Genomic DNA, 27,176 nt, shown 5'->3' with positions numbered 1-27,176 from the left:
TTACTCCATTGTGGGAGCTAGCTGATCATAAGATGCAGAGTTGGCTGATCATGAGACGCAGAGTTAATTGATCGTAAGACAAGAACACTACAGGTACTGGTTACCCAGATAAGTTACCTGTGTTGTAAGGAAATTGTGTTTCTCATTTTAACTTTTACATTTTACATTTGAAGTAAAAGTAACCATATCAACAGATCACCTTTGTACTGTATTGTACTGTATTGTAGATACTGCACTGTATGTTTTCAAGATGTGGTTCTACTCACACTCTGTCGGTGCCGTAACTCCTGAAGTCCACTGCGGCTGAGACTCCCACTATAATCGCCGGCACACCGTAGCCTGCTAGGTAGAAGTACTTGGTGCGGGAATGTTCACTCTCAAACACTTCCACCAGCATGATGTAGAGCTGCACGCCCTCCAGAAACATCCATGTGAACGCTGCCAGGAAGAAGAAGTGCAGCAGAGCAGCAAACACTGCACAGGCAATCTGGGAACAAAAAACACAACACACAATACACACACACATATGCATACACACACACACGCACACACACACAATACGGTCAGAGACAAACTCTATGGTAATAACCAGGCACACACACAATGCACAGCCGTTTTACCCGCAGAGGCAATCTAGTCGAGAATATACAGCCAGCAGCTTACATATATGTATCCATATAAATCTTTTTTCTATACCTCTGCTTTCTGGAGCTCCCCCAGGCAGATCGTAGGGGGTAGGTACAGTAGAGACCACAAAACTTTAATGTCGTACGCTAAACTCTCAATCCAATTTAAGATTAGCCCATTTACCTAAACAGTTCCCATCATGCTTTTGTTTCAGCATCACCTTAGCATCATTGTCTGCTTACAAATGTACGTTTCATCTCCGCTTCATAAAGACTCTGGCACCACTGCCATACAGTACACTGTCATACAGTTACACACTCTGCCCGGCAACAGCAGTGTAAGGCTAAAAAGTAAGTCCCATTTAGGCAGCGTTGTGACAGAGCTGTCACCGCCCACATGGGGCCAGGTAAACGTGACTGCAGTTAGACACCAGAATATTACGCCCCTTAAAAGTGGCTGCCAGTCAGCGGCCGGCAGGGTTTTCATCCATTATCACGCCTGCTGTGTGAATGTGTGATTCTCATCTTTTTAAAATCACACTCGGCATAATAAGGCCAACTAAGAGGCGACCTCTGAGAATTGTTAAGAGTTGATTTTTTTTTTTCAGCCGCAACCACGTCGCCCTAACTAATAACAAAGACCTGATGGAGCATCCAGCGCCTCACACCTTGGGCGCTGTTCCCATTAATTGCATGACACATAAGATCACGTCAGGCGCCTCGAGAGGGTGCAGGAGATTTCCTGACGGAATTAGCAGATTATCCTCCCTTCTCCCTCTGAGAAAATGGAGAGGCGAGGGAGGGAGGAGGGAGGAGGGAGGAGAAAGGAGGGAGGAGAAAGGAGGGAGTAGGAGGAAGGAGGGGAGAGTTGGAGTGAGCTCATAAGAGTGAGGAAGAGAAAATAACACAAAGGCAGCGAGAGCAGGCAGTTGGGAGAAGGAGAGCGAAAGAAAGAGAGAGACACTATAAGCGAGAGAACAAGAGACAGAAGGAGGGAGAGAAAGAGATATGGAGACAGAGCGAAAATAAGCACAAGAGCTTAGGAGAGTGAGCGAGAGAGAGAGAGAGGGGGGGAAGGTCAGAGGCAGACGGAGGCTCTGGTAATTAACAACGGCATTACAGACGAAGTTGTGCAGCGTCTTGATGAGTAGAGGCCAGCAGGCAGCAGTGGAGTGCTTGTGTATGTGTGCAGGGTTGGATTAATGCACAGGCTGCAGCCTAGGGCCCCCACCTGGCAGGGGGCCCCTCATAGGGCAAAAGTCAAAAACTGTAATGAATCTGAAATCAGAATCTGTAATGTTCAGTACAGCTTTAACTCTTGTTAATAATCTCAGCTGGCAGACATGTTATCTTTAATTCATAATTTTTAAATGATAATATGTTGCAAAATTTGACTTCAGGAGGCCCTACAGCAACCTGTAGCCTAGGGGCCCCAGGCTATCTTAATCCGGCCCTGTGTGGGGGTGTGTGTGGGTGTGTGTGTGGGAGGGGGTCAGCAGCAGTGTGGATGGGGGCTGAGTAGTGAGCGTGGGGCGTCTCATCTAGGACTAGAGCCTCGTGCTGAAGCGACAGAATCTCCTGGCTAACCTGGGGAACTATGAGTATTGATCCCAAGAGCTGAATTTAAACTCTGGCCTGAAGGAAACCCAACTACATGTCCATGCTATCTCTCTCTCTCTCCCCCCAGGTAGCACCCCTCACCACGCACGCACGCACGCACGCACGCACGCACGCACGCACGCACGCACGCACGCACGCACGCACGCACGCACGCACGCACACACACACACACACACACACACACACACACACACGTATGAGGCATTTCTGTTCCAAAGCGCATGTTTAGTATACATCTGTGTATATCTCTGTATATATAACTAAAAGTGGCCGCTGGCAAGTCTGCCTATACATTAGTATGCATGCGTGTAGCGCAGAGCATTTATCGGCTATGTGTTGTGTGTAAGAGTGTGTGCGCTAATGTAGTACATTAGGGGGCAGAGGTGCATATAGCTCTAGCAGTCTATCTCCCCTGCTGGTCCACCTGTGATAAAGCAGCTGTGTGTGTGTGTGTGTTGTGTGTGTGTGTGTGTGTGTGTGTGTGTGTGTGTGTGTGTGTGTGTGTGTGTGTGTGTGTGTGTGTGTGTGTGTGTGTGTGTGTGTGTGTGTACTGGAGGTGTATTGATGTTTGGGGATATTGCTGCTGTCAGTCAGACTCAGCCTGCAGCACACACACACACACACCCTGTGGAGCGGCACACTCTCTCTTCAGCTCCCCCAATCTGCAGCCCTCACCACAAACACAAACAGACTTCCCGCCACTTCCACAATCACCTCGCCACGATGTGCTTATGCTGCAGTCTGCCGCGATTCCAGCCGTTGCCGTTTGAAGTGTTGAATATTTAAAGGTTCACATTTTTACATCACAACAACCTGTGGTATATGTTCGATGTGCCTGACATTTTATGGAAGGGCAACGCTCTCGCCACAATGCATTAGCATTGAAGCAAATTGAAGCAGATGGAATTAATAGTGTAATTGCCGATGTAGCTACGTAATTATCTTCCCGATTAACAAAGACAGTCAGTCAAGGAGAATAACAGGACAATGGGGCACCAGACAGAGACGAGCCAATCAGAATGGCACAGAGGGATTTCTTGCTCTACACTCATACGATGTGGAATATGTTTAATGTCTTCTGTTTCGACCTCTGTATTAAAAGCCTCTTACTCATGACATCACAACACAATAACAGGGACCACAAGCAGCAAACAGCAGACACCACTGCAATATTGAAAACTGAAATGATATTGAAAAACGGAAAATATGGCACACTTCATGTGTTTATTTAGCAGCATGCAATGTAAGATTAATATAAAACTCCTGTCCATAACTGTAATATGGTAGGGTACCATTGAGAGCAAACACATCTGAAAATAGTTTCATGATTCACTGCACCGCTGTCCTGTTTATTCAGGTGCACTTCCATGCTGAGTCACACTGGGCATTTTTTATTACCGTTAGAAGACCAGACGCCTTGCAAACAACAACTTGACCCCTTTCTTAGACTTTGTTGTACTAAGTGACATAAGTTAACTGATTTAAATCGAACAGATCCTTCGTCTCCTTTAGCCATCATAAGCATGCTTCTTTGTTGTCCCAGACATCAAAGACATTTGATAGACATTATCTGTGGCTGATGAGTATTTTTGATCATGAATGTTAATTTGTCATGCTTTCAACATTGGCTATTGCGTGCACAGCATTCTCTCATATGTCAAAAAGGTGTCATTAGACTTTGCAATTGCATTGACTAATTCCACTGAAAATCATCTGAGCCCATAAAACCCTGTGGCTCAGCAGCTCAAATGTTGTTGGCTCACCATTGCAGTCCATGGAAAGCGAGCAGCTGAACCCAATGGAGCAGCACAAATTCAGGGCTAAATTAGAGCACCCGGTGGCCTGACTTGGACTCACCCAGTTCGGCCCAAGTCCAACTGCTCCACAACCAATCACACGCCTTTGTCCCATTAACCTGAGGCTTGCAGGGAGCAGGCCAGACACCCTGGCTTCACACCAGCTTCCATGTCAGTCAGGACCCTGAGAACTGTGGCACTGTGCTGCCGTTGCAGAGAAGCAGGGCCACCACTAGACATAAGTATGCAGAGTGCTTAGGGCACCAACCAGAGCTTGGGGCACCAACCACTTTTTGTCCAAAATTTGGGCCTCTTAAATTGAGATTGACTAAAACACGTCATGAATAAATAAATAAATTACATTACAAACAATGTACAGTATTTATTAGTTAGTAAATTATTATTATCACTATTTAATTATGAGGGGGGCTCCTGACTAGTTATGCTTAGGGCCTCCAAAAGCTTAGCAGCGGCCCTGCTAAGAAGCCAATGGCATTCAGACCGGTTGGCTTTCCCTTACCGGCTGGTCGGCACGGTTGATGCCAACGAGGAAGAGCGTCTCGGCCATAAAGAGGCTGATGCACAGGTTCTTGTGGATGGTGTTGCGGTCGCTCTGCAGGCCCCGGAAGAAGCAGAAGGTGAAGATGCAGATGAGGAGGCAGACCAGAGACAGCAGGATGCCCACCCACGTGATCACGTCCAGCAGCAGCACGTGCATGGGGTCCGCCTTCTGCTGGAACACAGAGCACAGTAGCATTAGTCATAAGAGTATGTGTGCCTAGCCTACACATGAGTGTATGAGTGTAATTAAGTGTGGACATTTGTTGTGTTCACATGCATGTGTGTGTGTGTGTGTGTGTGTGTGTGTGTGTGTGTGTGTGTGTGTGTGTGTGTGTGTGTGTGTGTGTGTGTGTGTGTGTGTGTGTGTGTGTGTGTGTGTGTGTGTGTGTGTGTGTGTGTGTGTGACGTGCCAGTCTGATGTCCAAAATTCCGTGCTCCTGGACACGGATGTTAAGGACACGAAATCCGTGTCCAGGAGCATGGATTTTGCCAAAATTCCATGCTCCTGGACATGGAATTGTTTTCCGTGATGGGCACACGGACATGCTTTCTATATTTCTACAGCACTGTGTTAACTCTATCATTAGAAAATACATACCAAACGCTAATCCTAAACAAAATAATGCTATAGCAATTTAAGTTGTGCCCTGACCAAAACAGTCCCTAACCTTAACCTGTCATTAAAGACACATTTTTGAGAAATACCTTTTCCAGTTGGTTGATAGGCTATCAAATTCTTATAATGAATGAAAGAATACTTGCTGTGCCCAGACCAAAACAATCCCTAACCCTAACCTGTCAGTAAGAAATGTTTTTTTGCGAAAAAATATTTGAAATTAGAAAAGTCCTAAGAAAACACAAGACTGTGGAAACGTAGAGCTATGGGAGTATAGAGGGAGCACTTCTTTGTGTCCATCACGGAAAACAATTCCGCGTCCAGGAGCACGGAATTTTGGTAAAATCCGTGCTCCTGGACACAGATTTCGTGTCCTTAACATCCATGTCCAGGAGCACAGAATTCTGGAGATCATGTTGGACGTGAATGTGAGTGGATCTTTAAAACTGCACGAGTGCCCTGGGCTGTAATTCATTTGAGACCTTTCCAGACATACATAACATAGTGTATGATTGCAACAATCAATTACTTAACCCCTTTGCACAGAGCCTATGTTATAACCTTACTTTCACTTAAATTGTAATTGCTATATCTTAATCTGTTACTTAAGGCTCTTGGTACTGTCATAGCAAATAGCAATGTTGTTATGATGTTGTTGAGTATTTTCAGCAAATAGTGAAAAGGCCCGCCGGTGACCCCATCTGCAGTAAGAGGCTACAATAAGTTATTACCTCCGCCAAGGAGGTTATGTGATCGCCTGAGTTTGTGTGTTGTCTGTGTTTGTGTGTTCGTTCGCTGCTATTTCACTGCCTGCCACAAGGTGCGCACGCCGCGGTGAGCACTGAGCACCGGCGAGCCTGCGCCTTTCTCAGCAACAATAAGGAACAGGTAGAGACTCTCTTCTTTGCCGCTAGCTCCAACACCAAGTGTATTTCACCTAAAAAGTTGTTCATCGGCAGGCAGCCTTCGTCAGGCAGCAAACATTCCTGTCAAATTAATTACCACCGGTGCCAAAAATATGGAATTTGTAATGTGTGGAATATGTTTTCATTCATTGCTGTTGCGAGAAGGACAGTGACCACCCCCGCAGATCGTTTAGGTTCACAATGCTGTCGAACTAATTACGTTGTCAAAAATATGGAATATGTGATCGTGTAAGTTCACAATGTTGTTGTGGACTGTGACTTAGGTTCACAATGCTGTTGAATAGGCTATAATTTATCATTTAAATAATTGATGACTGTACGTTCACAATGCTGGTAAAATTCATTACATCCCCTTCGCTACATTTAAAGTTAACCCCAAGTTGTTTGCAAGATGGACAGGGATCAGAAAGCCTGACAGCATACATAATGGCCGAGCACAGGCGCATATTCCATGTGCCTGCGCCATTCTAAGCAGTAAGGAACAGGTTGGGACTGTCTCCTTTGACGCCAGCTCCAACACCAGTGCTATCAACCTGAAAAGTTGCTCATCAGCAGGCTACACCCTCGTTGAACAAACAATCCTGTGAAATTAATTACAGCTGCCTAAAATATATGTGAAGTGGAAGTGAACTGTTGCGAGATGGATAGTTACCACCGCAGATAATTTTGGTTGACAATGCGGTCGAATTAATTAGGTAGCCTACCATCGCCAAAAGATATGGAATTTGTGGCTATGTAAGTTAACAATACTGGTCAAAAGCATTACACCCCCTTCACTAAATTTTAAGTTAACCCCAGTTGCGAGATGAACCACAAAGCACGACAGCAATGATTAACAACGGTGAATATTGATCTTCCATGAGGAATGCGGGGAAGGAATTGCCACTTCAGCCGACAGCGCCAAGACCAACCAGTGGCGCATGAGAATGATGCATATACCATCGTAGGCAAAAAATAGGCCTCACCCTTCTGTGGTTGTTTCAGTTTTGTTGGTCAAAATCATCACATTCCCTTCACAAATTAGGCTAGTTCTATTAGCGCGTGATCACACGCTTTCAAAGCAGGTTGATTTTGCAAATGACTGAACTGACATGAATGGGCGAATTTTGACATTCCAGTTTCACAAAAAGAAGGCAGAAATTCTTAAAATAAAAAATAGGGTCAAATGTCCGATCAAACCGCTTCCTTGGTGAAGGTCTGCACTCTCTGAGTGCATTTCTAGTTTTATTAGTATTATGGCACTAGTATTATTAAGGCACTAGTGTGTGTGTGTGTGCGCGCGTGCATGCGTTTGTGATGTGTTGTGTGTGTGTGTCTTTACTGTGTGCCTAGCTGCCTTTTTTGTGCTGTTGAAAACATGTGTGAATGTATTTTTTATTTGAGGCAGAGGGGGAGAGGGACAGATGCCAGACACCAGATGACAGATGCAGGAGGAAGGAAAGAGGGTGAGTCAGAAATAATCAACTGAGTATGAAGGGTATGAAGAGGAGTTTGGAAAGGAGACAGTGTCCTTAAAGGGACACTGTGCAGGAAATGGTCAAAAAAGGTACTGCAACTATGCTGCTCATTGAAATTGGTCTGCCTATTGCCAAATTTGATCTTTACATGAAGGTTTACTAAGTAATAAACAAATATTTTCTAGTATGGTCCAAGTAGAGTAATTTTTGCGGCTAAAAATGGCTTTTTCTGGAAATTCAAAATGGCGGACCATGAAGAAGATCCCCCTTTTCATGTAAGAAAAGTGCATTTTTTTCAGTCCTAATGAATACTTAGAATTTTATGGTGGTGGTACTGTAAGTATTCATGAAAAAGGTAACATTAGTGAATGGGTAGCATGAATTCTGGAAATAAACAACTGAAAATCTCACACAGTGTCCCTTTAACAGTTGAGAGAAACCAGAGGGACATGGCTGAACATTTTCTAACACTCCTGGAGTGCAAGGCATGTAAGCGCTTTCACATTTCCAAAGCAGCCACAAGACTGGCAGTGTGTCAACAAATAGACTAAGGTCAGTGCATTTATATATGTGTATTTACATTTGTAATGTGCTACATTATGCATGTACGCATGGCATTCTGTGACATTTACAAGGCTATCCATCCAGCACGGTCTCACGTTCCCCAAGTCCAATGATGGACCCTGACCCTGCCTCTCTTAAACTGCCTCTGGTCTTTTCGTGTTCACATGAGGGTAGGCTACCTCACATGTCCCCTCTTCTGTGCTAGATTGGGGGACACACACCTGCATCATACTGTGCTGCACTCTGTAGGTAAATATTCATAACATGGTCTGTATCTGTGAACTGGGTGTAACTGGACTGGTGTCTCTGAATTGATGTTCACATATTTGTGTGCGGTGCACTGTACTGTATATGGATTGGTATGCAGAGTCACGTGTGTCTCTTTCTAGACTGCTTGTGTCTGTTGTGTCTGTTGTGTGTGTGTGTGTGTGTGTGTGTGTGTGTGTGTGTGTGTGTGTGTGTGTGTGTGTGTGTGTGTGTGTGTGTCTGTGTGTGCGCGTGCGTATGTATGTGTGTGCGTGCGTGCGCATGTGTGTGTGTAAGGGGGCGTGCTGAGCAGGTCTGTCAGCTCCATCCATCAGTGGCTGTGACCCAGGCCGGCCCAGCGTTAGGCAAGTGAGTGATGGATCTACTGCTCGCTCTCTCCCGCCAGTGCACCCAGAGATGCTGCCAAGGCACGGCCAAGCGTGACCCTCAGGAGCCAGCCTGCAACACACATTCATTGCCCCTGGAGCAGCACTGGAGCCCAGAGATATACGGGGGAGCCAGACAGAGATTTGTGACTCCCCCTACTTTTAGGGGCATTTTTTCAGTGTTAGTTCTGACCCAATTCTGCTTTCAGGAGTGGCTGTGTCCAGAACCTGGTTGATTATTTATGACATTATGGTGCCACTACACAAATGGGGTGGGGTGAGGGCGGTGTGACTATGCATGTGTAAGTGGGTCTGTGGATCTGTGTATGAGAAACAGCTCTGTTTTCAGACATAAACTTTGCCAGGCTTTCTAGAGCAACATCAAAAAGTAAAAATAGTAAAAAGTAAAAGTAATGTGAAAAAAGTAAAAATAGTTTAGAACAAAGTATTTTTATGTTTTGTAACTGGGAAAGTGTATCCTTCTTAACTGTGTGATGTGAGTTACGTTACATTACACTTAGCCGACACTTTTTTATCCAAAGCGACTTGCACTTCCAACTCCCTAACCATTACACCACGGCTGCCCAAGTGAATTGTAAGTGCAATGTAATGTGTGATGTGTGTTTGCTTGGGTGTGGCTATGATCCCCTCACCTTGACCTCGACATGGGCCATGAGGACGGCGAAGTTGGTGAGGTGGGTGCAGGAGCAGGTGGTGTGGGTGCGGTTGGTGCCCAGCAGCCGGCAGTCCTGGGTGGACCAGTGGCCCGTCATGGTGCGCTTGGAGTAGCTCCAGAAGGAGCAGTTGGGGTTGAAATTCTCCTCTGAGTGCTGGAGATTGAGGAAGAAAAGGAGGAGGAGGAGGAGGAGGAAGAGGAGAGAGGAGGAAAACACACACCCCTGATCAATAGGAACAAATCAGTTGGAGAGCTGGCAGCCCATCAGTCAGCTCCTGTTCGGAGCAGAGGCGCTCCTGCAATCGGCTCAGGCCTCTCCCCCACTTCTTGACAGCAGCCTGTCCTTTCCAAATGCCACATCCCACCGCTTACAGCTGAATTGTGTCTTTACTAGGGGAGGCACTCAGTTTTCTGCCTTTACATCAAATGACACGAACCCTCTCCTTCTTGATAACCACACAACAAAGATGTGTGGGCATGGTCACTGCTATTAATTTTTAAGTAGCTTTACTGTAGTTGCTCTTACTAGGGATGATATAAAATAAACGGGGAGGGGGTTGGTGGTGGTAAGTACGTTGTTTGCCTTCTAGTGTAACTGAAGCTAAGCTAAGCTAAGCTAAGCTAAGCTTTAACTCGTTAAAACAAAGAGTTATACATTTGTTGTTACCAGAATGGCAATGACCAAGTCGTAGTGCATTACCAAAGGCTCTGTGTTATGTCATAGTAGAGTAGTACTATGGTAATTAACCTTTCAATGACTATTACAGCTAGCCTCAGATGGTGCGGCGTGCTTTATGAAACTACGCTGCACAGCTTTTGATCCATGACAGGTAAGAGTAGCATGCTCTTAAAAAGCCATCATTTATTTTCATTTGTGGACAAGCTGCCTCAGCACACCTGTGGCATGAAACTATGATCTACTTCATTACCTCTTCTTCTTCACATCTACAGCAATGGCACTGCCACAGTGAACATACACTTCACTTTACCCCGCATATGCCTTTTCTGCAAGTTAATGATGTATACTGAGTGAAAATCTCACAAAATTCTTCTGATATTGAAAAACATACTACCTGTGTGTGGTAGTCCTTTAAATTATTCCTAACATTTTACACAATACTTAGAGCATTGCATCAGAGGGCTACATTTTATATATTAAATGGATCTGCAGTAAAATATCTCCAACACATTTCACTGCAGATATTTCCTTCAATATTTATTTGTACTAAACATGATGTATAATGTATGTCACAAACCTCCAGGTGTTTAACTGTGAAGACCACAGGCTCGGAGAGGTATATCTTGTTGGTGTCTTTGTTGATGGCAGCGGTGATGACAGGAGAGTTGACGATGAGAGAGTAGTTGGGGTAGACTGCTTCGCTCCCCAGCCTCACGCTGGCATTCTCCGTGGACAGGTACTGGCCCAGGTGCTTGTAGAGGACCAGGGCCATCCGGATCTCACCTGATTAATACAGGGGTGAGAGTGGAGCTCGTAATGAACCGCTTAGCGCAGAGCCTATGTTATAACCTCACTGTCACCAAAATTGTAATGGCTATGTCATAATCTGTTACAAAAGAGTCTCTGTAATGTCATAGCAATGTTGTTATGATAGTTGAGTATTTTCAGCAAATAGTGACCAGCGACCCCATCTGCACTAAGAGGCTACTAGTCCAGAGTCCAGAGCTATGGCTGGTTTGCATAGTGAAATTAGACACAGTTTTGTTTTCTTTTAAATGAGTGAATGTGAAAGTTATTGTATAGTCATGTGAGATTGTTCTGAGACTTTTTAGCACATACCACATCAATTATGGGTAATTGCCATTCAACTTTTCCAAAAGATGACCATTTAACTGCTCTTGATGTGGGAGTAATTAGATTTTATCTGCCATGCATATTAACGTGACAAAGCCCTGGCACATGATGAACAAATCTGTTGAGCAAAAATAAATCTTGTGAATGTTCTAGTGTTGTTTCAATCCACATGTTTCACTTCAAAGTACAAAAGGTTCCAGAGACAAAACATAAAAGTAAAGGAGGAAGTGAACAACGGAATGGAGAGAGAGAGAGAGAGGGAGAGAGAGAGAGAGAGAGAGAGAGAGAGAGAGAGAGAGAGAGATAGAGAAAGAGAGAGAGAGATAGGGAGGAAGAAGAAGAAGAAGAAGAAGAAGAAGAAGAAGAAGAAGAAGAAGAAGAAGAAGAAAAAGAAACAGAAAAAGAAAAAGAAGAAGAAGAAGAAGGAAAAAAGGAAGAAAGGAAGAAAAGAAGAGAAAGCAAGAAAAGAAGTTTCTCACCATTCCTGCCGTGCTGTTTGAGGGTATTTGCGGAGAGCTGGATGGAGTTGCCGTGGAGCTCTGACTGAGGAAACATCAGATCAGCCAAGTTCCCATCTGTACTGAGCCGAGCCACTTCCAACTCTACGCAAGCACAAACACAAACACAAGCAACACAATATGTCAACACAGACAGTCCAAACAGTCACAAACACATAGGCCTACACAGCAACGCAGGCACCCCAACGCAGGCACCCCAAACAGTCACACAAACACTTGGACCCAAAGGTCAACAAAGCTGTGTCTGCACGAGTGCGGGCTTCAGCTACTTGAACAGGAAACACTTTTGATCTTCATTTTAAAATGAAATTTACACCTATAATCTTTTCTTTAAAAAAACCCTTCAAACGTATCTTTGCGGAGGTAATTCTTGCGTGATTCACAAATCCAGGCTTGTCATGTGAAATGCAGACATTGAAGTTTAATGTCTGAGATAAAGTATCCTAATTGGAAAGTAATTAGACCTGCAACGGGCTATCTCAAGCAGAAGATAATGATTTCACAGTGGCTGTGCATCTTTTAATGTTCCAGATTAACTCCTCGGGTTTCTCAGAGCTTTTTGTTCTGTGTTACACACAGACTGAGCAGCCAGCATCGATGACATCCTACACTACCATCACAAGACAGCTTGGATAGCAGTCTATATCAAGTCCTGTCCTTACCTCCGTATGTCCTTACATTCAAGTCTTACTACAGTAGCCATGCTCTGAAGGCTTTTGTTCATTTGCTTCATACTTTCTCCCAAGCAAACACAATCACATACCTTTGTTTGTCAAAGATTTCAAAGCTTGTCAAACAGACCTTATATTGCACCAAAATGTCACTGATTAAACCTGACATCAACAGCACAATTTCTAGTAGAGCGTAGGTAGTACGTATTTTTAGAATTGCTTTGTTTACAACAGATCTGTGAAATTCTGCCACAAAACTATTGCTATAGTAACAAGGGAAATGGAATACGAATGTTCAGGAGAGGCAAATATCAAGTATGCTTTTGACAACATGTTAGGGTTCATTTCCCTTCTCTCCCTATTTCGAATGTGTGCTAATCTGTGAACTACAGGGAGTATAGAGTATCGAGGTGATACTCATACAGTATTAGGCTGTTTCATTAAGGGCATTCACTTGATGGGCTGCTCACAGTCTCGATGTTCTTCAAGCGCCTTTTTGTATTTCGTCACGCTTAAGTGTTTTCCTTCCTCATCCCTTTCAGTTGCGTCTATGTAGAGAAACCGTGTTCAGATGCAAGCAGTCTCCTGCCTTTCCCACCCACCCAGTAAGCCAGGCAGGCAGCTTGCACCACCATCCGCCCCTCCCCGCCTCCCCGAGTGGTGTAGGGGAGAGGAGGCTGTATTGTGAGGAGGGGAGGGGAGGGGAGCTGTGATTTGGCCACATGAGATAGCAGCCTCACATCTGTGTCAGAAAAAGGGAGTGAGAGCACAGCGCCATGCACCCCCACGAGAGAGAGAGAGAGAGAGAGAGAGAGAGAGAGAGAGAGAGACAGAGAGAGAGAGAGAGAGAGAGAGAGAGAGAGAGAGAGAGAGAGAGAGAGAGAGAGAGAGAGAGAGAGAGAGAGAGAGAGAGAGAGAGAGAGAGACGGGGGTGGGGTAGTGCTCTGTTATATATAATACACTAAAGCACAACTGTGAAATGTGAAAAGTCTGCATATTAAAGCATAGCACTGCACAAGCAGCTAGATCAAAAGCTAGAGCCTCAGCTTCTCATGGTGGCAGATGAAAAAAGCAGACACAAATGCAGAAGGGGAGGGACAGAGGGAGAGAGTGAAACTGAGAGACAAAGAAAGACAGAAAGATCATGACATAAAGAGAAAAAAATGAAACGCACAAACAGCACACATGCAGAGCATGTGCATTAACACATGGCATCATCAGAACACGTCAGTGCTAACACACACAGACACAAATGTGCACGCATGCACTCACACACTCTCTCTTTCTCTGTCTTTTCTTCCCCCACTCTCACTCTCACTCTCACTCTCATCCTCACATACATACATACACGCACGCATGCACCCACGCATGCACACGCACACACACACACACACACACACACGCACACGCACACGCACACGCACACGCACACACACATCTCAGTGCACATGTGTGTGTGTGGAAGGAAGCAGCAGGAGTGTTCACGCTGTGCTTAACCTAATTAGCTGAATCTCATCTCTACAAACACTCTGTTTTATTCGAAAAACATTACAGTCATTATAATCTGGGTTCTGCTTCTACTGATGTGGCATTATCCCATCACACCGCTATATTTACATCGCTGCTGCGCCGGTTTGTCGCACAAATAAGACAATGTCAGTGGCCCCCTTTCCCTTCGCGTGCCCACGTTTCCGGCGTGTTCCGGCTGAGTCTCTGTGAAGTGCTCAGGGTTTTATTCTGGATATCTAGCTATAGAAAAGCCTGAAAACAGCTTGAAGCAGCAAGATGGGGAGGGAAAAAAAGAGCGGGAGGGGGTTGGGGGCGGTAGAGAGGAAGAGGATGGAGAAAGAGGATGGGGGAAGAGATGGAGCTTCTCTGAATAAGGGGATAATCAGAGAGATTTTGTTTGTAAGATTAGCTGTGAGGCAAGATTTAAGATTTTAGATCAAAACACCCAAGAATTTGAGTGCTAAAAACACTCACACTTTTTCCCTAACCAGAGGGATAGTGCATCTATAAAACTTGGATTAGTGGGGCAGAAAATCCTCATAGAAGTTCCGATGATGCCTCACTAGCTTTGGCCTGGCACGGTGTCGGACGGCAGTGCATGCCGCACCCCTCTCTGTGGCAATACAGTTTTCCTCACGACAAGAATGCGCCAGACCCAAGATGCAGCGTAAAACGTCGACGTTGTGTGATTAAGCAAGACACAGTTGTGAAAAAATGCACAACGATAGAGAACAACAAACCATCCCCTCCCCCAGAAAGAAAGCCTTAGAGAGCCTTGACGGGGTTTCCCTGCGAGACCTATTTTTCTCTAACAAGATGCATGTGAACTGGCCTTGGGTCCTGTAATGCAGGGATAAATTGTTTGCCAGAGACAATAAATTTCCTTCTTTATGCTCGCTGGAACCGCTGGAGCAGAACGGAATAGTTATCATGGCTCCCTGAGCACCAAACCCCCTTTCCTATTCTTTAGAATTCTCCTGCCCTACTCGCGCCGGCTCCACATTTTTTCCCTCTTCTTTCTTTGGCTATAGCTCTCATCCATTTTTTCCCCTTCCTGGCTGTTTTCTGTGTTTGCTCCCATCTCTTCTCTCCCCTTCATGGTCACCTCTTCACTGGATCTTCCTATTTTGTACGAACTCATCCATCACGTCTATTCTTCTTCCATCCTGTTTTTCCGGTCCTCCACCTCACTAGTTCTTCACCCACCCACCTTCGTGTTTGCATTTTGTCCCCCTCTCCGTCGCCCACCCCAGTGAATTCTCAGTTCTCTACTGTTGCCAATAATGGGTTGGTGGTTGATGCCTCACTCCCTCTTTCCGTCTCCTCCACCTTCTCCTGCAGCAATTGTTTCATGTGTGCCTGGTGGCAGTGGATCTGTAGTCAGGAGCGTTTTGATTATTCCCTCTACTTTGATTTGATGTTTCACACTTTGCTGAGCATGGGGCTCCATTAGGGCTTTGAGCTGCCTGTGCTGTGGCTGCTGCTGCTACCGCCTCAGTGACTGCTGCCTGCATCCTACACTTTGTGCTCTGAGGGAATGTGGGAATCAGCCGCCCCTTGCCTTGCAACATTTCATTTCATCACCTCACACCTCAACTAACTCTCCAAACTCTCTCTCCCCCTCACTCTATTGTACGCTTCCACAGCTCACACCTCCTCCTCAGCTAGGTACACGTATGTAAGTGAGTGTTATTAACCTTGTGCCAGTCCCTGCGGGCTTCCAACATGTCCTCCTCTCTGAGCTTTGTGCTCACCCATCTCATCTTTGCCCATGTTATCCATGCATAGTGACACTGTCTGATGGTGTGGTCTGCCTCCCGATACTAATGGTACTTCTATATATCTCAACTTTAGCTTCATGACTATTGAGCTGTTCCCATATGGATGACTGAGCTGCTGTGGACTTCATTTTTTGTATTTTTCTCAGTCATGATATGCATACTTTTCAGCTTGGATAAAATAAGCTCTGTGGACCTCTTAGCATGCACAGTATCTGCTCAGATACTTAACATGCTGTACAGATATTCTGCTCAGATATATATACCCTGTAGCCCTACACTGGACTATGGTGCATCCTTATGGGGAGAAACTGCATCACTTAGCCCCTTAAGGCTGTACCAGCACATAACACCTGTGGAGAGTCCTGCACTTTCCTTTGACACACACCATTAGAGACAGGCAATAGCAGGTGCCCTTCCCAGTTTCAATCCCAGCCCTCCAGGCTACCAAACATGACTTCTGCTGCCCATGCCGCCAAAAGAGGCAGGGCCTGTTGTCCCACCTTGGAGATGGTCACTCAATCACAACCTTACTGCCGTAACGTTAGCTCTCATAGTCAACTTGCGTGTGTGTGTGTGCGCACGTGTGTGTGCGTGTATTTGTGTATTTGTAGGTCTGTGTATGTGTCTCTGTTTGTTGGCATACCTGTGTACATGTGTGAGTCTATGTGTCAGAAGTGTTATAGAAACAAAACAAAAAACTTTCTCTTTAACAGAAACAGAAAATGTATGCAGGCAAGCATCTGTGTGTGTGTGTGTGTGTGTGTGTGTGTGTGTGTGTGTGTGTGTGTGTGTGTGTGTGTGTGTGTGTGTGTGTGTGTGTGTGTGTGTGTGTGTGTGTGTGTGTGTGTGTGTGTGCGTGCGTGCGTGCGTGTGCGTGTGCTGGCTGGACTCACGTATGTTGTCTGCGCTCTCCTGCACTGTGTCGGTCTTGAGCAGATTGTCGGCCAGCATGAAGGCTCCGGCCTCCATGGTGTCCAGCAGCAGGGTGGCCGACCTCAGCTGCTCGCTGGTGGCCAGCTCCCTCCACGCCGGCTCTGCCCTCGGGCTCAGCAGGTTGTTCACCGTGGTCACCATGGCCTTTAGAGACAAAGGGGCAAGGAGATAGGTAGATAGGTAGATAGGTAGAGAGATAAATAGATAGATAGATAGATAGATAGATAGATAGAGACGGAGGGGGGGGGGAGAGAGAGAGAGACAGAGAGAGAGAGAGAGAGAGAGAGAGAGAGAGAGAGAGAGAGAGAGAGAGAGAGAGAGAGAGACTGGTTATTTAACCAGGGGTTAATTCGAATTCTGTTCAGTCTGTTCAATGGACAGAAAATCATTTAGTGCTTTTTCAAGCAGTTTCAGCTCATCACTAATTTCCCATAAAGGGTTTTCCCCAGAAATGAATTAAATCTCAATGGGATGCCAAAGGTGACTGAACTGAAGAAAGAATTCATTCCATCCCCGGGTTATGGAGGCTACAGTAACAATGGCCATTTGACTTTTGTACAGCTCACGTGGGGCTGAAATTTAATAGCGTAAGGGCAAAGATATCACCATAATAGATTCATTACCCTAGCAGTCTAGGGACCCCATTGTCTGCATAGAGAGTGTGTTCCAACATGAAAATTCTTGTGAAACAAGGCTAAAAATGTTATCTCATTGCTATTACATTTATAACCCCTACCTTCGCTGTAGTGTACAATATTTTAAGTCTATTTTAACATTTTCATATTTGATGTTGTTTTGATCGCTTTTGCGGTCTCAGGAGTCATGCTTTGTTCAGCGATTAAAGTAGTATAGCACACAATTCTAAAGGGACCCATTTCACAGCAAATTGTGCTGTCATTTGGATCTGTATGCAATAGCTCCAATTAACTACCCAGGCTAACTTCAACATGTCCCTCCCATTATTTTACGTCAGGTAATGCAGTATATATTGATCCAGTGAAACCAAAATCTACAAATGAAAATGATGCTAAAATGAACATCAAAAGGATGATGAAGTTCCGCATGCAGCTCTCAGCAGCATCAAACGTTTTCAGTGAAATATCTTTTGTTTGTAAATTACTTCGCATGATAAATTTATATATACACGCTAAATGCGCTAATGGCAACTTTGTTCATGGCTACTAATTTGTATATAACAACTACCCGCAGGGTAGTAAAGCTACTTCTGTTTGTTAATTGGTCAACTGCTTTCAGTGTACAGTCTATACTTTCTGCATCCTTACCTAACAAGTATGAATTCTGTGGTTCTAGGCAGTTGCCATGAACGGAAACAATCTTTTAAGAGCTTTTATGTTTGTCCTACTTTGCTTGCGGCAAGCTCCTTGAAACATGTGAACAATACAATACAAAGCAGTACAATATAAGAAAACATTGTTGAACTAGAAATACACTCAAAAAGTGGACACCTCTGTCAAGAAAGCTGTATGATAGAACATTTGAATATGTTACACCCTCATTTTTTGTGGAGTTAGAAACTGGACTGTGAACATTTTCCCTATCCCGCAACGGTGAAGAATCTTTTAAGAAATTCCTGAATCCAGATCGTGATCCGGATTACCACCAAAATGTAATCACTTGTTCCTTTTGTAATTTCCAACAACATTTCATCAAAATCCGAGCATAACTTTTTGAGTTATCCTGCTGACAGACAGACAAACAAACAAACCGACCCGACCGAAAACATAACCTCCTTGGTGGAGGTAACAACACCAGATTGAGTGATCTATGCAATGCCAAACAACTTGATTCTGAACCAGAAAAAAATCCCTGACAGACCACAAGCTAGCACTACGCACAACGCACACAAGTTAGCACTATTGCCCATTTATCAATGCAAACTTGCTGAACATGTAATACGCAATTACATTACATGTAATTACATTATTACAATATTACACTAGCATAATGACCACCCTAAGTGCACTAAGTGCCTGTGGTACCATGGCTGGATTATCCATAGGGGTCAGTGGCACAGTGCCCAGGGGCCCCTACCATTTTTTGACCAAAGAAGGAGCACCACGTGACACAAACTTTACAAATATTATTCATAAAGGTATAGTGTCCAGGGGCATCACTTTAGCTCAATAAGGCCTTGGTAGGTACTGCATAAGTAAGGATGCTAGTCGGCCTTGCATGTGTGCGGTAGCCATGTCTGTTTTAGAGCTCCAATAACGCTAGCCTGCCTCTGTGGGGCCATTAGCACCACCCATTTCACCTGGCGTCATCATGGCAGTCATCATCACTTTGAGGTGGAGGACTTGAGGACACGGGTGAAAGTGAGCTTTAATAGTCGTAAACTACTCCCCAAGGGCCCCCATCGAAATGCAAGTTTCTCCTTTTCCTCTTTTCTCCCCCCCTTTTCATTCTGTCCTTCTACCAGTCACCTTGGTGTCACTTTGTGAGGGCCCCTATTCCGGCTGCCCCCTGTCTCTCCTCCCTTTTGTCCACATGTCATATTCTGGCGGAAGTCAGGGGGTCACGGCGGGCTTTGTGAATATATAAATGAAATGAGGGGGGATCTCAGCATGCTGTCATGGGTGACCTCGGCTCCAACGGCACCGTGATTCCCCACAGAGCCCCGCGTCTCAAATATAATCCATTTCCTCGCGTCTGCTGGCTGCAGTATAAATCTGTCATCTGCTGGGATCCAGTGATAAAACACGGCAGTTCATAGTGCAGGGCTATGGCTCCGCTGGGAGCTCGGCAGTGCGAAAATGAAAACAGGTGCCATCAAACACATCTCACACACACACTCATACACACGTAGGTGCTGAAGCACACATGCACACACTTAGAAACACACGCATACACACACCATAGCAATCTTACAAAGCAACACAGACAATGACTCTTACATGACTACACTATATATAAACACACACTCAACTATGCACTTACATATCACACACACACACACAGACACACACGCACACGCACACAGGTCCCAGTAGGGAAAGTGGGGTAGAATGAAAGGATATTTTCTTATTGATGTTAGTGACATTGACTGACACCAACAGTGTCTCATCACTCACTGCCAGGCAGACAGGTAGCAGCAGGGGGAGAAGAAAAGCCCTTCTATCTCTCCGGCTTCGTGCTGCTCCGCACCCCATCAACACTACATACTAATCTACTGCCAGCTCCAGCACACAACACTAATCTATACCAGTTATACACATTCAGTGACAGCCATTACACCCGTCATATTGACATGCCTACACTGTTTCTTGTGTATGCAAATCTAACTGCAACAACTATTTTTTCACATTCATTTCCAAATTCTGCGATCACTTATCTAAACCAGTTATACATTCAGTGACAGCCATTACACCTGTCATATCGACATGCCTACACTGTTTCTTACGCATGCAAATCTAACTGTAAACTATTTTAACTACATTCTAACTATTCTAACTTCTAACTATATTTCATGTTAATTCCTTAAATCATTAAGCAATGAATCAGATACTTTGAAGACTATTTCAAGCGTGCATGATCTCCAGGAGGCAATAAACTGCCAAATGTTACAAATGCATCAGTGTCACATTTTCAATCACAACCCAAAGTCTAAGCAGGAGAATCATACTAACTTGAGCTGGCGCTGTGCTCAACCCCGACCCCGACCCCCAACCCCCAGCCTCTGTGGCCAAGACTCATTGGAGCAGGGCTCTTGCTGAGAGAATAGACGGATTTCAGATGACTCTGTTTTGTCGTCTTTCACTCAGAGGGGATGCTGTGTGCACTGAGGTGGATCATTCTGCTCCAGTTGCTGGAGAAGTCGCACTGAGAGCAATAGGCAGTGTGTGGCACTGCCCGGACATTCACCGTCATGCCCTCCACTCAGGGGCGTAGCAGCAAATTGTGGGCCCCATGTACAGTCAGCTCCAATGGTCCCCCCCCCATCCACATATTTACATAAATCAGACTGTGTGTGCCCCCCCTATATACAAGGGGCCCTGCTGACTCCCTGAACGACACCCCTGCATCCGCTCTGCCATTATGGGAATGTAACATGTCATCCAATAGCCACTCCAGAATGCGGTATGGAAATGCACCTCTTCACATTCATTAGCCTTCCAACATCACCGCTTTCACTCGAAACTGTTTTCTCATGCACGCGGATCACGTGGAAGCTCTCCCATAGTCTGGCCCTACAGGTCAAGCCTCTTAAGAACAGTTCAGCATGCTAACTGTAGTTTAAACATGCACTACTGAAACAGACGTGGACATGCACTCTGTATCTCTCTCTCTCTCTCTCTCTCTCTCTCTCTCTCTCTCTCTCTCTCTCTCTCTCTCTCTCTCTCTCTCTCTCTCTCTCTCTCTCTCTCTCTCTCTCTCTCTCTCTCTCTCTCTCTCTATATATATATATATATAGGCTATATATCCTCTCTCTCATGCACACACACACGCGCGCACACACACATACACACTGGAACTATGTCTAACACGCACTGCAGTGAGCACAGAACAGTCACACACACACAGTGCTAAATGGAGCAGAACTGAAGAGCTTTGAAGCTGAGTAGCTAATCCAGCGTAAAGGCTACATCAGGCTAGCTAGCACAACAGCACAACAGCACAAGCACACTCGGCCACTTCCCCCTGAAAACCCACAAAATCGGTGCAGGTTTGCCTGTATAACCTCTAGTGTTTGGGTGTGTATATGCATGGATGTATGAACTGCTTGCGTGTTTATAAACATGTATATTTGTATGCACTGTGTGTGGGTGCATATATGCGTGCAATGCATGTGTCTCTGCCACTGCCACTGTGTGTGTATGTGTGTATAAGATAAATAAACAGCGAGAGAGAGAAAGAGAGAGAGAGAGAAAGAGAGAGAGAAAGAGAGAGAGAGAGAAAGAGAGAGAGAGAGAGAGAGATAAAGATAGAAAGATAGATAGATAGATAGAGAGAGAGAGAGAGAGAGATAGATAAAGATAGAGAGAGAGAGAGAGAGAGAGAGAGATAGATAGATAGATAGAGAGAGAGAGTGAGAGAGAGAGAGAGAGAGAGAGAGTGTATCCACCGTGTGCATGAGCATGGTGGATGTCTGTGTCCAGCAGCAGCATGAGGTCTGTCTACTATACTCCATGGCTACCAGCAACACCTGCCTGTTAAAAGACGAATAAGAAATCGATAAGCCAAAGGTCTCTCTGCAGCACCCCCACCAGCTATCGATCTCACTGATCTCACTGAGCCTCGCTACTCCATAAATCTCTACGCCAATCAATACGCGACCAATAGCTGACCAAAGGACATTCAAAAGAAGAACAGCAAGGGGTCTTTAATATCAATGTCCCCTCACCAACCACTGCCTTTTATGGTCCCCTGGACAAACACATGTCCATTGGTATCCAGCCCTCCACATTATCTTGTCTTCTCTAATCGCCCCTACATTTCCTCTTCACTTTTCTCAGAATGCTGCCCCCCACTTTAGTCTCTTCTACATCAGTGAAATTAAAACATAATGAGGAGCAAAAAGTGAATGATTCCTGGCATATGAAGCAAACACTCCAGCTGCCGGTCTAATCCACTGATCACACCCAGAGACAAGAGAGACGACGAAGGTCTAATAAAAATCTGAAAGATGCTCAAGCGGGGGTGTGTCTGCTTGCATGTGTCTAATGATGAACACTTGATTAGGGACAAATAATTAGGAAAATATAGTCAGCCCACTGGGAGTATTCTCTTTCCCGGCCCACATAGAGGAATATGAAGCACTAAAAATGGTGTTCTGGGGTAATGTGTTCATTGAACAGTTTAACTTAATATGTGTACACAAGTGCTTTTGTGAACACTTTCTATTGATATTGATCTGTTTACAGTGTTTCTATCTCAGGGTGATTGCTGCTCTGTGAGTGTGTGTGAGTGTGCACATGTGTGTTTCTGCGCGCATGTGCATGTGCGAGTGTGCACGTACATGTATGTGTGTCTTTGTGTGTGATGTAGGGGGTGGGGGTTGGTTGGTGCCTTTATGCATGTCAGCTGCAGTGAAGTGTGCTTGCTTCTCCTGGCTGCTCTCTATGACACTGCTGACCAGTGCTGACAGCGATGCTTTCACGGGAGAAAAACTGCTTTGCATGGATGCAGCAAAAAACTGCCAGGCTTAGGAAACGGTCAAAAAAGCTCACTGGATTTCCATAGATGAGTGCTGAACTCTCACTACCTCCCTTTCTCTCCATCCCTCTCACTTTGTCTTTATTTTTCGCTATCTACTGTTCAACTCAAACAGACAGCCTGACTGATGCCCAGTTCCAGTTCCTGCGCAAGCCACCTACTAACACGCTCTCTTGCAAGACGATCTCAAATCAGATGCAGCTCTTACTCTGCTTTAAAGAAATGTCTTCATTTAGTAATGGACACTTCAATAAAAATAAGGAACAAAAGATACATTAAAACATCATAAAGCTGAATACTAGGCTGGAACAATGCTTACCACAACCATATCTTAGCATACCATAGAAATGACAACAAAGCTAACATGTAGCATAACACTTACTAAGGTGAATGTAGCCTACTGTCAGCCATGGCCAATGAAGAAGGATTACCTCTTACCTGAACGAATTGTCTGCAGGCCTTTTCTCTCTTCTGAAGCTGCAACACAAACAAAAATAACAATTAATAATACAAATTAATAATATTTAATATTGGTTGATAGAGCCAAGAGCAAAGTATAATTATCCAATTCCCACCCTTTCTTATATCTAATGGTGTTTAATTAATACCCCAGACTGAAATGATGGAAAATTATAGAATAGCAACATTACAATTACCATAATAATCAAGCACATTGCTCACTCTTGAGTTTTAATTTGAATATTTAATAAGTAATAGACATAATGCGTCCTTTGTGTTTTTACCCCCCCAGAAAAAAACACCTCAATCAATGTGGAATTGCAAGTCAAACGCCTCCTCTTTAGGGAGCTGCCCACCACACACGTAATTAAAGGAGCAAATATTTAACACACATAGTGCATGTTTTAATTGTGCACTTGACCACAGAGGTGTCTCTGCCACGGTTCTCATTAATGTGAACTGGTGGTGGCACATAGGGAGGGGGTGGGGGGTGGTTGTGGGGAGGTGAAGAAGGAGGGTGCAATTTTGAAAAGGCGTCCGTGTTTGTTGTCTTTCATGTTGGCTGTCTTTGGTGAAGTTCTCTGAGCGAGCTGCTCTTCTCGTCTCTAATTTGTGGCGCGTTCGTGTTACATCAAGGCTCCTGCCGCTTTCGGCTCGGCAGCCAACTGAGCAGGAAGTGCTTCCCCTCAGGACCGCCCTGGGCTTTGATCAGAAAGAGACGTCCTGGGGCTCGCACACACGAACACGCACGCATGCACTCGCACACGCTTGCAAACATCCATACCCGCCCACCCACCACATGTTCCAAAGAATAATGTGCATACCCATGTATGCAGTGCACACACACACACACGCACACACACATGCGCGCACACACGCAAGCAGGCAGGCACGCAGGCATGCACGCAGGCATGCACACACACACATGCACACACTTTCTCGGATGCTCTTTCGCAAATTCACAGAAGCCACCACTTAGACACTCTGCCTCCCCTCTAAACTGGCTCCTCAAATGCTGTGGTCAGAATGTCTGCTGAACGCTTGTCAATCCAAGAAGAGCAGAGCATAAAAGAGTAGTCCAGAGCTGTCTTTGCGAGACCATTCCGCGATGCAGGCTTGGATTAAGATGACCCAAGGCCCCTAGACTACAGGTTGCTATGGGACACCCTGGATGGCAAATTTTGCGACAAATTTACATAGTGTCATAATTATGAGCTAAGAAATTAAGGATAACATGTCTACCAACTGTGGAGAGGAGTATTAAATCAAACCTGTACTCAACACGACAGAGGAATTTTTCAATATTGCATCTTGTCACAATTCGGCAATTTTTCAGGGGCCCCCTGGCAGCTGGGGCCCTAGGCTGCAGCCATATCTAGCCTGTGCGTTAATCCGGCCCTGCCGAGAAGCACTGCTCGACTGAAGGGTGGGTTGAGGAATGGAAAGTTCTGGGGTTCTAAATAAGATAGCACAATGCGCTCAAACAGGCTTAAGTATTCATGGAGAATAAAAAGCTCCTGCCTGAAAATCAGGGGGAGATTTACCTACTGTTGGCTCCTGTCGTGAGCTGAATGTATTATTCTAATGCAACCACCTCAGGTGTGTTTTTCCACATACACCGACGAGTCCCTCCATGTAGAGGTTGCAAAAAAAAGAGTATCTGTGTGAGTGTGTGTGTGTGTGTGCGTGTGCGTGTGTGTGTGTGAAGGACAGAGATAGTGGAACAATGACAGAGAGAGCAGAATTATCAGAATGAGAGGGGGGAGGGGTGGTACAGAAAAAGACATAGAAGGAGCAAGAGAGAGAGTATGAGCGTGGAAGGGTGTGTGTGTGTCAATGTGTGTGTAAGGGTGGGGTGGGGTATGGTGGTGGTTTACGTCTATCTGTGTGTGCATGTGTGTGGCTGCAGGGCAGTAAGCTGTAGATCTGCATTATGTACACTGGCATTGTGCTGCACTCTGCAGCATCACAGGAGCCACAGGAGGACCATCTCCAGAGTCTGCTCTACTCATAATCAGCACACACAGCACTGATTTAACATGGCAGATGGAGAAATGTAGGCTACATTTCGCTGCTTGTGCTTTTTACCTTTTTGCAAACTTGTTGGATTGACTGCCCAGCCACACGTCCCCACTGCACTAAGCCTATTGTGCTGAGACTTTGTCAGTGGAGCAGTCCACCGTGTATCAATAATTAAGTGTGTTCTTCTCTATCATGAGATGAGCTCCTCCCGACCTGCCTCGTCTTTGGACGCGCCCCCAGTCAGCAACGGAGTACTTCGACGCATTGATGTCTTTACTCCTAGTCCTCTTGCACGAAGGGAGCGGGGGAGGGGGGAAGGGGGGGACTACTAGGAGTGAAGATATCAATGCGTTGAAGTCGAGGTACTCTGACTGTGTTACTACGCTTTCTATTACAGTGCCATTTCTTTATCTAGGTAGAAAATCGCCACGTTTCATTTTCACGTTTCATGTTTCACAACTTTTGGATCGGTTTACTAGTTGTGCAGGGGTGTTTAAATAGGGAACAAGTGGAACAATTTGGTCACTTCTAACTTTAGGCACTGAATGCGTCTGGCTGCAAAGCTGAGCCAAGCTAAGGCTAACAAGTTTGTGCCGCGCGCGTTGCTGACTGGGGGCGCATCCGAAGACGAGGCAGGTCAGGAGGAGCTCATCTCAGGTCAGAGAAGAATACACTTGATTGTTGAAACATGGTTGACTGTTAATTTAAGGCAGCGATTTGATTATTTTCGATACTCAAAATTGCCCCACAATACGATTTGATTCAATTCGATTTTTTCCAATTACTTTTCCACTTCTATTATGTTATGGAGCTAGGGCATCGGGCAGGGGCCAGTGATTCGATTATTTTCGATACTTAAGAATGCCCCACGATACAATACGATTCGATTCGATCATTGTTCGATACATATAGATAATTATTTACACCCCTAGTACTATTTCTTTGACGTCTCCATTCAGCCCGCCAGTATAGACTGCGTGACCTTGCTGATACAGGTCTGTAGCAGAGCAAAAGAGTAAGGCGGCATTATTACACTGCCTCGTCACAACAGCCTTGACAAGAGCTGTGGTGTGGGATATCTCATCTCAGTATATCTGAACTCTTTCTCAGTGCCCATTAAATCCTTCCCACACATCACAGACATAATGGCATACGATGCTTGCTATTTTGTGGGGGTGGGTGTGTCAAGGGTGTCGGTGATGTACTGAAAGGCTGTGTGTAGGCCATACTGTAGTGAAAGTGTGAAGTGAAATCCCAACTGGGACACTCCAACTCCTATTGTCACTGTGAAACAGCACTCCATAGCACACAAGTACACACTGCACACAACGAAATTGCATTTACACAATTTTGCAATTATGCAATTTATACCTCACCCGTGCAAGAAGGCATCCCCCAATGGTGCCCGAAAGAGAACAGAGCGGCGGGACGGTACCATGCTCAGGGTACCTCAGTCATGGAGGAGGATTGGGGAGAGCACTGGTAAATTACCACCCCCACCAACCCGGTGGATCGGGAGTCGAACCGGCAACCTTTGGGCTACAAGTCTGACGCCCTAATAGCTTACCCATGACTACCCTGTGTACCATGACTGTATGTGTGTACGACCAGTACCTTGGTGAGGCTGCGTGCGGCTGTGTCCTTGCCCCCGGGCGTCAGGTTCCTTAGCTGGATGTCCAGTAGCTCCACCAGCTGGGCCATGGCTCTCACCGTGGAGGGGACGTCACCCGGCCGCAGGACCCCTTTCGTCTGCTCTGCCAGCTCCTGGGCCACCACGGCAGCTGTCTCCCCGGAACGCATCTATGGAGGAGAGGGGGGGTGG

The 27,176-nt window shown here is 45.5% G+C and overlaps 1 protein-coding gene across 3 annotated transcripts in view; it reads right to left on the bottom strand.

Annotated features, from left to right (window-relative positions):
• The window catches only part of adgrl3.1 (adhesion G protein-coupled receptor L3.1), a 101,707-nt gene that overhangs the window by 12,890 nt on the left and 61,641 nt on the right, over nt 1-27,176 (bottom strand). For 2 of the 3 annotated variants that reach the window (XM_063218370.1, XM_063218372.1), the window contains exons 10-17: nt 26,969-27,154; nt 23,312-23,350; nt 16,660-16,843; nt 11,767-11,889; nt 10,731-10,936; nt 9,452-9,628; nt 4,563-4,775; nt 267-487 (exon numbers count right to left, since the gene is read on the bottom strand). In XM_063218370.1, the coding sequence (XP_063074440.1) occupies nt 267-487; nt 4,563-4,775; nt 9,452-9,628; nt 10,731-10,936; nt 11,767-11,889; nt 16,660-16,843; nt 23,312-23,350; nt 26,969-27,154 (1,349 nt within the window). The remainder of the gene's footprint in view (nt 1-266; nt 488-4,562; nt 4,776-9,451; nt 9,629-10,730; nt 10,937-11,766; nt 11,890-16,659; nt 16,844-23,311; nt 23,351-26,968; nt 27,155-27,176) is intronic. The other variant, XM_063218371.1, reaches the window with a different exon arrangement.

Source organism: Engraulis encrasicolus, chromosome 16, assembly GCF_034702125.1.
Source record: "Engraulis encrasicolus isolate BLACKSEA-1 chromosome 16, IST_EnEncr_1.0, whole genome shotgun sequence".
Classification (NCBI taxonomy): domain Eukaryota; kingdom Metazoa; phylum Chordata; class Actinopteri; order Clupeiformes; family Engraulidae; genus Engraulis; species Engraulis encrasicolus.
Note: the sequence above shows the minus strand (reverse complement) of the source record. Positions and strands in the feature narration are given on the sequence as shown.